Source organism: Zootermopsis nevadensis, unplaced genomic scaffold (assembly GCF_977971745.1).
Source record: "Zootermopsis nevadensis isolate Lab colony 2312 unplaced genomic scaffold, Znev_1.0 Znev_ptg000003l, whole genome shotgun sequence".
NCBI lineage: Eukaryota > Metazoa > Arthropoda > Insecta > Blattodea > Termopsidae > Zootermopsis > Zootermopsis nevadensis.
Genome location: NW_028259135.1, coordinates 301,188 through 310,180, shown reverse-complemented (window position 1 = coordinate 310,180; position 8,993 = coordinate 301,188). Strand labels below are relative to the sequence as shown.

Below are 8,993 nucleotides of genomic sequence, written 5' to 3'. Positions count from 1 at the left end.
TGAAGTGACATGTCCCATGGAAATACAAGGCATTTGTAAGCCTCAGACTACATATATAATCAAAATGGCTTCATTCATTATAGGAAAATACGGTTATCCAGCTTTCAATACAAACAGAGATGATAATGGAATGAAGGACATGCCTACACCAACAACCAATGAGGCTAAATCTTGATTCTTTCTATTCCTTATTTTAAAATTTGTTAGCCCTAAATAACATTTTTTTATTTTTGTGTTGAACTAGTCAGAAAATGAGAAGGGAAGGGGCAACTAGGGAGACCAGTATGCAGACAAAAATGGTGGCTTGTAAGCATGACCAATAAAATCTGCAGTTCCTAACCTCCACCTCAATGCCTATACTAATAAAAGCTATAAATTTAATGTGATCATATAAATGTTAATTCCTTTAGAGTTCGTGACAACAAACTCAAAGCAATAACTTCCTTTCCTTCGCATGCAGTTAACACTACCTTTTTTGTTCAAAGCCCTCGATCTTCTTCAGTTATTTCTATACCTTCATGTTGAACAGCATTAAGTTTTTAAATATATAACCTTTCTTTGATAGTCTGGCATGAAAAATGGTTTTCTAGTTAACTATGAACTGTATTCATATCACACATGTACATGCATGTGCTTACCCACACATTTATTACACTATCATGTTAATTATGATAAAAATAAAGAAGATACAGCTGTTTTACTTGAGGAAATTATATGAAAACATTATTTCATGAACCTTAATCCCAGTGGTAAACACTCATTAATACATGTATTCCTTATTCTCAAACTTGATTTCCAAGACACAAATTTGTATGTTATTCTCAAACTTCTCACCGAACAAAAATGTCCTGGTCCGAGCAGAAGCGAACAGATGTTCAAGCATCTATTTAACACCAAAAGCCAAGGGAAGGGACTCTTATGAAAAGCTGTGATAAAATTGTAAGACCCTCCATGTCATTTTACGCATCTTCTCCACAGATCCTGAAAAAAACCTTTTGTGCTATACTACATCAAACAAATTATAAAAGCATCAATCTACTTTTTATATATTAAGGTGTTAAAAGTTGATGGGGCCCAACCCCTTTGCCCTTTGGAACAGACCACCTCTTACAGTATTAAAATGGATTAAAAATGTGTCTGATGTAGATTGGATTAAAATGACTCAGTATTGGGTCTAGTGGTGGCCTCTTGTGAACACATTAACAAACTTCCAGATTCCATAAGGGCAGGACCAGCTGAGTGAATATCAGTTTCCCATGAAGGATTCTGTTTCATGCAGGAATTTATGAAAATTTAACATGTGAGCAAAATCTCATGCTACATTAAAGAAAATAAGTTGCTACTGGGATAAATTTAGTTCCAGATGGACAATAAAACAAACACAAACATGACTGCAGTTACAGTCATATTAAACGCAGTCAAACTGACTAATTTCTTGGCTGTGGAATTTGATTAATACTCACCAGGCAATATAGATGCTGGAGGTATTTTGCTCTTCGGTTTTCATCAACAGTATGTTCTTCCAAAATGTTGGTATCTACCTACTACTTCACACTACGCTACAACCCAGAAGGCCAATATCGACATCTTCACTACCACGAGAACCTAAAATCCCATATATATCGAACAGTATGATAACGTGTTGTTTTTCAGCTCTTCCTGTCTCTTAACACTTGAAATTGTCATTTTAAGTATTCAAATTAAACTGTTCCCTAAATTTAAGTTGAGAGTTAAAAAAACAGTGAATTTTAATTAAAAATAACGGTACTTCTAACAGTAGTAAAATCATATGCCTGGAACATGACTGAAAAAATTAATGTAAACATATCAAAGCAACTGAGCAACATCTTTCGAAATGAATGAAGCACTGATTATTTGAACTTTCCTGCAGAAAACCATCAGTGGTGTCCGTCACACATCAGAGAAAGTTGGACAGTGGCACTCCATAACTTATGAAGTAATAAAAGACCAGAAAAAATGTTCGTGCTTCTTTTGCACAGCACATCATCTAATGATCGATGATTTTGTCTGTCACTTCTGTATAGGCACAGTGTCATGCAACACAGATTTCATAACATATAACAAGAAGGAATAATTGTCACCACAGCACACCACTTTCTTCTTCCACATGCTTTGAATTTATACCTGCCAGTATCCCTTTCAGTCTTTTGTGACAAAACCTTTTATTTTAATTCTTCTATGTGAAGTTAAAGAATGCATAAAATATATATGGATATATTTATGTCACGATAAGAAATGAGGGTACATGAATTAAATGAAAGAATGAAATATGGTACTGTTATTTCCAGACTCTTAAATGGTTAATTATAACATTTTTACATACATTTTATTATTTCATCTACTTTAATATTTATTATCTCTGTATGAAACATACATACCTATTCTTACCACCAAACTTCTCTTTGTCTTCAAAGTGTTATGAACTTGATGAGATGTGAAAATACAAGACACAAATATATCAACTACTGGCAGTGAATCATATAAAATCAACCGAGGTATTCTCTCTGTTAAATTAAAATAAACAAATTGCAAAATGCCACACATTTATCATCAAAGAACTAGAATTCAATGCACAAGAAAACACTCATTTAACATCTTTGGTATAAAAATAATATTGCAAGGTACTCGTGTTTTGCTGCTGTGCTTCTATCCACAACAGTATTGCATATTTTTGATAAAGGAGCATACCTTGATTCATCTTACAAAATAGAAGTTGTTGCATGAAACAAACTTAGAGCCTATGGTACAGGGTTTCTTTTAATGAGCTCATAGAACTACACAAAGTCTTCAAAATATTGGACAAAACGGTGAAATTTCTAATTAATAATTTTAAAAAAAATCAACTATTTTATTACTAAATTATGCAGAATTATTTCATAATAAAATTAATTAGCTCATTAATAACATGTCAAAACTTGTAGTCAGTAAACACAACTTCAAATATTAACCAGTACACTCGCTCTTCTGACATAATTTTCTGTGGTTTGCAATAGTCATTCCAGATAAATGGACATCAGATTTTGAAATTAATATGGGTAATATTCTTTTCTATCACCCTAAGTTCAGCATATATGATCATCTCACAACTCATTTCTAATTAAATAACATCTACTGTTGATACAGTGTTGTTAAATAATTACAATAAATCAGTCTTCATACTGAAGCCATACAAGATGAGACACAGAAACATGAAAAATCTGAAGCACCATATCTACCCAAATATAAGACATCTTAATTTCTAAATAATAAGGCCTGTATTAAACTTTCATCCTAAAAAAGAAACCTTGGAAACGTCAATGTATTCATCTTATAACAATGTTTTTGTGTGGTTAGGAAAATGTTTTGGGAAGCGATAGTACAAGGAATTAACCACACAACCAGAAGTTATAAATTATGTACATGATTTTTAGCTCATGTACATCATTATGTGAAGACCATGGACTCTACCACAGCTTGCCTTACTTACTATCCTGCCAGAGGGCTTCCATCCCTCCTTCCTGTCCTTCCCATCATTTTAGGGATTCTGGGATGAAGGAATTAGCAAAATTAGCATCAAGCACAAATAGCTCATCCTTCTTTAGCTTTAACCGCTAAAGCACCACAATCCTCATACTTCCCACATGATTCACCCATAATAAAATCTAATTTTCATCAAACACACTTTCTCCAAAGCAATCAATAACTTGTCCTCATTACTGAGCAGCTCACTGCGGCTCCATCTGAGTTTAATACATATTAATCATATAAAAAACCCTGTATCCATTCAAAGTTTCATATGTATTTGCTAAATACTTTAATTCTAACAAAAACTCAGTTTAGTTCTTGGTCCCATCATAGATATCCATGATGGTTTGTTGTCCCTGTTCTACCGTATTTATAATTAACATGCATTTAACTCCTGCCATAATCTCATGTAGCATAATTAAGTTTTTCATATACTGTTGGCAGAGCCACCTACTGGCATATGCTTTGTATTACCATAATCTCATACAGCATGATGTTTCGATAGAGATATTTTCATGTAGCAAAAGTATTAATCACACCAAACAACATTTTCCATTTGAATAAATTATGCAGACTATCAAAAAATATTTATATTGCTGAATGGTTTGTCTAGAGTCAATTATAAACATGAAGTCACGTGCATTATATGAAAACTGACTACAGCAGTACTCACAAGTTGTTATACATATCTAAACATAACGACAACAAACACTGCAGAAACAGTAACAAAATTGTGTAACCACGAAAATATTATATTACTGAGATAAAAGCACTAGGTTAAAATTGTTATGAAATAACATTTTTTGTGTGTGTAATCTCAGAAGGTTTTGTGGGATATAGGGTTTCACTCTTCATTTTGAAAGGATGTCTTAGATTCAGGTAGACACAGCATTTCTGCTGATTGCCCAAGATATCTTCGAAGAGAAACCACACGATAAGAGTCAGACGATGCTGAACTTGGTAAAAGTGGCAAGACAACACAAGAAAAAGAAATTTCCTTCCTCTTCTAAATGTTCTACTTGTTACAAAATTCTATATTTGCGTGAAATTGAAGTTGAATTTTTTGTGTAGGACTACACATAAAAAATACCCTGTTTGGTTAAATACTATTAGGCAAATGCTATAATAAATCTTATCAAAATATGGCACATCCATGAAAAATTAAAGTTTATAAAAATCTTAGCTTCCACAACAGATGAAAGGTTCTTAATTCCATTTGATACCACATAATGTATCAGGAACGTGGAGTAACACCACTGTTATCAGCTACTGCACCAAGCAGCTGTTATATTCCGTTCACTGAGTTGAATGTGTAATGGTTGTTAAAACACTTACACTACAAAAAAAAAAACAAATATTTATAAGTCAAAGCAATTACATTCTTTGGTATGTGTGTCTGCAAATAAACTATCCACTGATAATATTCAGAATATTGTAGCGATCCAGCAAATAAAAGTTCATACCAATAAGAGTTGATACAAAAATAAACTTCAGTTTGTTGTATCTTCAATATTTTTGGAATTGTATGATGATGTGACAAGAACATTTTTTTTCCTCTAAAAATTGTCAAACTTATGCCTAAGGCACGAGTGCACAGAGGAAGATTGTATTAATGCCTTAATCACAGTAATTTTTGGTCTCTTTGTATAACCGTTCTGTTTACCAGCATGTGAGACACTGGCATGATCTGTGCATCCCCATGAGTGACCACTCACATCTCTGACTTTGATAACGTTCAAGACACATTTAGAGCATTTCTGGTATATTTCAGTGGTGTTTTGTTCTTTCAATTTCACTTTACAAAATGGTACACATCTGTTCCCTAAGGTTCAAGTTGCACCCGCTTCCAACATCCATCAGGCAGCGAGTTACTGATGTCCTCTATATTCTGTACATCAGCTTGGAGCCTGTCCACTTCATCTTGGTAGTCCTTCACCCACTGTGCCTGTCATTTAACAAATTGAAACCTGGATTGTCCATCGTTTGATGTTATAAATTTACACAAAATTTCAAGTACTGGTCCAGTGATTAAGATAAGCTCTTTCTAATGGACCCTGCGGAGTAGGTGCCCTTCCACTCCACACCTGAAGACAAGGACAGATCCAGTCCTTGATACATCGTGTAACTTTATAGCATCAGACAATAGACAAGGTCAGAAAACCCAGTAATCCAGATTTTATTACATCATCAAAACCATCCAGAATAAAACTAAAACCTCACAATTAACACAACCTACTGTTTATTTACTACTGACTTTATTGGTACTGTATATTTTTTTGGTTTAGGTATACTTAAGTGGCTTCATATTTTAACTTATCACACCACACACTGTGCCACGAAATAAACCACACATAAATAAGGAAAATCCTGGAAAATAACATGTATTTTACCCACTGTCAGTATGTTATGTTGTTTATAAATTTTATTACGAGAATATTATACTCGCCTTTATAAAGCACACATCCCAAAACCATACCTGTGAAATTCTGGCGTCCTTCAGTTCTTGGATGCGTCCATCAAGATCTGCTACCTTGAATTCTTTCTCCGCTCTTTCCAGTCGCAACTGCAGATCATCTAGTACTGCGGGGTCTGAATCAAAATAAAAGGATGCACACACAGTACAGTCTCTTTACACGGTCTTGCCAAGAACCACAGCTCCTGAACATTATAAGAAAGTCACATTCTCTGACATAAAGCACTATTACCACAGCAGAATTCTTCACTCAGAGTACTGCATGTCTGTCAATATTCCTCAGAATTACAAACTGAACTTTCCCCCCCTTTTGGCTTGTGTCTAAAATACTTTGCTCCCCCATGGCTTCTATTTTATGATTTATTTTATACATGAAAATGTTCCCATTGATGCAACAAAGTGTTCCAGTGTTCTCACAATGGTATAAAACATAACAGGCGTTCAATTTTGTTCAACAATATATGAGAAAATTAAATATAACAAAAATGATTAATCATAATTTTCTTTTTGTCAATTGCAGAGGTTCTTACATGCTCTCTATTCTCTGAAAGAGGAAAAAGGGTAATTTTGGTTTAATGAACATGCATAAGTGGTAACAGTCCCATAGACATTAAAGGTACAATTTGGCTGCACGCGACAGAGACAAGCGACAGAATTGCGAGACCAAGACTGGTCGCTTCCTGTCTGCTCTCTGTACAATCGTATGAAGTCCAATTACTAGCGCGAGACAAAGACAGGCGACAGAGACAAAGCACAGGAGACCGCTCTCGGACCAGTAGTGTCTCGCGACAGGCTCAGGCAGCACGTGTGTTGTTGAGTAAAATAATGGCAGAAATTAAATTTACTGGTGACCAAGATGAGCAATTGGTAGAATCAGTAGCAGAAAACCAACCACTGACCACCGACAGAAAGATCCTTCTTCACGTCTGGTTTTGAATATTGAACTCATAGGTTTTCTTTGTTTCTTTCGCAACAAATAACACAGCAACTCATCATCTTCTTCTTCTTCTTCGAGTAACCTTTTTAGAAGCATTTTTGTACTCATTTTTCACAGAATATGTGCACATATGTCTCAACAAAACAAAGGAAACAAACACTTTGCCGCATGTCTCGGTCGTCACCTCAAAAGTGTGTGGCGACAAGCTGCGATGTGTCCGTCTCCCGTCTCTGTCGCGTGCAGCCAAATTGTACCTTAAGAACCACTGCCCTAGCTGCTGTGAAACATGAAAAAAATTTTGAGATCAAACCCGAGTTTAAACTTGGAACCTGTAAGCATTCCATAACATGACTTAAACTTGGCTTGCACTTAAAATTACCGATTTCACACACCTGCAAACAAAACAGAAAAGCAACTGTATAAGTCATCGACACTGTTACGTAGCAGTAAAGTGAGGTCTTACCTATGTTAGGTAACTGATTCAGTTCTTCAATAATAGCTTCGACATCATCCAGGGCTTTTTCAACTTGTCTTGTAGCATTTGCCGATTTACTTTTGGTTTGGCCCACTTTATTTTTTGCCTAGGAAACAGTAATAGTCACAACACTAATTTTATTACACTTCTCAAATTTAGACTAATTCCTAAAAGAAGATAACTTATAAGGTAGTTTTCAGTATGCCTCCCTGACAAATGCATTTTTATGCAACACGCAAACTTGGTACATCTTTTAAACCATGTATTTTACTGGATACTGTGAAACAAAGAAATGGTTATGTCTTCATATAAAATTCTGCACCCTTTTTTTTGTACAGTTTGACAAAGCAAACAATTCACCAATAATTTTGTTCCCATGTTTTTTATCAGCCAATGATGATGAACTACAAGGCTCAAAATCAAGGGATTTCAAGATTTAAAGCCAAGTACTGAGGTAATGCGAGCCAAACTTTAACTTTGGGGTCAACAGTTTAGTGGTATGCTAGTGTGGTACAAGGCCATGTGGAACACATGTAAGTAGCGACGCACAAATAATGATGGTTAACTTAAACCTGTTGTATTAAAATGTGTGCCATGCAGCCATGATACACATCCAAGCCAAGAAATGTACGTTTCTGTGAAATGACCTAATAACTGTTGTACTTACCACTGTAGTAAGTTCTTCATCCTGAACAGCTAGGGCTTCAAGCTCCTTAATTTTGTTTGTGGTAACCGCGACACGGCCTTCCAGTGCCTCTGCTTCATCACGAACTTTTCCAGCATCCTGCTTGGTTTGGTCAGCTCCTTGTCGTATTAAATCTGCTTCCTAATATAATTTAAAATATAAATTATTACTATGAATTTAATAAATGTATTATTACATTATTATTATTAATAATGAAGTCCCAATGTTATCAACAGGCTGATAATTTCAAATTACATGACTGATCAAATGTTTCTAAACAGATTCTGGGTGACAAAAATTAATTTTTAATACTGAATATTAGGGGAGCTTAGGTAGCTCAGCCAACATGGTGACTGACTATGGACTGGATGACTGAGGTTCAATCCCAGGCAGAACAAATTCTCTTCTGGCCTTTTCGTCCAGACTGGCTCTGGGGCCCACCAGCCTCCTATGCAGACCTTTCTCCATGCATGAAACTCACCACTTTCACCCCATCTAATGTGAAAGTCAAGAATGAGTAAAGGTTATACCTCCTCTTTTTTTCCTTGTGTATCTTCATGGTGTGTGCAGAAAATAGTTTTACTTATTTTACTGCAATGTTCTGCAACTGGTGTACAATCACGAGGTTTCAGGTGTCTCACAAATTGTTGTAAGAGAATGCTTATTTGCATCTTGCAGTTATAAAAAAAGATACCTTATCTTTCGTAATTAGATTTGTGATATATAGTGGATTCCGGTTAATTGGGACACATCGGGACTAAAACACGTTGGCCCAATTAAGTGACTGCCCCAATTGTGCGAAGTTCCACATAAAGGGTTAAAAATGTTTGTTTCCCAAATAAACGGCTGCCCCGATTAACAGATAGCCCAATTAACCGGAATCATCATTAACAATAGT

The 8,993-nt window shown here is 35.2% G+C and overlaps 1 protein-coding gene across 2 annotated transcripts in view; it reads right to left on the bottom strand.

Moving 5' to 3' along the window:
- Nucleotides 1-2,284: 2,284 nt before the first annotated feature.
- LanB2 (laminin subunit gamma-1) overlaps nucleotides 2,285-8,993 on the bottom strand; it is a 161,072-nt gene continuing 154,363 nt past the window's right edge. For both annotated transcript variants that reach the window (XM_087359845.1, XM_022065866.2), the window contains 4 exons: nucleotides 8,078-8,236; nucleotides 7,399-7,516; nucleotides 6,002-6,114; nucleotides 2,285-5,470 (listed from right to left, as the gene is read on the bottom strand). In XM_087359845.1, the coding sequence (XP_087215971.1) occupies nucleotides 5,348-5,470; nucleotides 6,002-6,114; nucleotides 7,399-7,516; nucleotides 8,078-8,236 (513 nt within the window). In that variant the 3' untranslated portion in view covers nucleotides 2,285-5,347. The remainder of the gene's footprint in view (nucleotides 5,471-6,001; nucleotides 6,115-7,398; nucleotides 7,517-8,077; nucleotides 8,237-8,993) is intronic.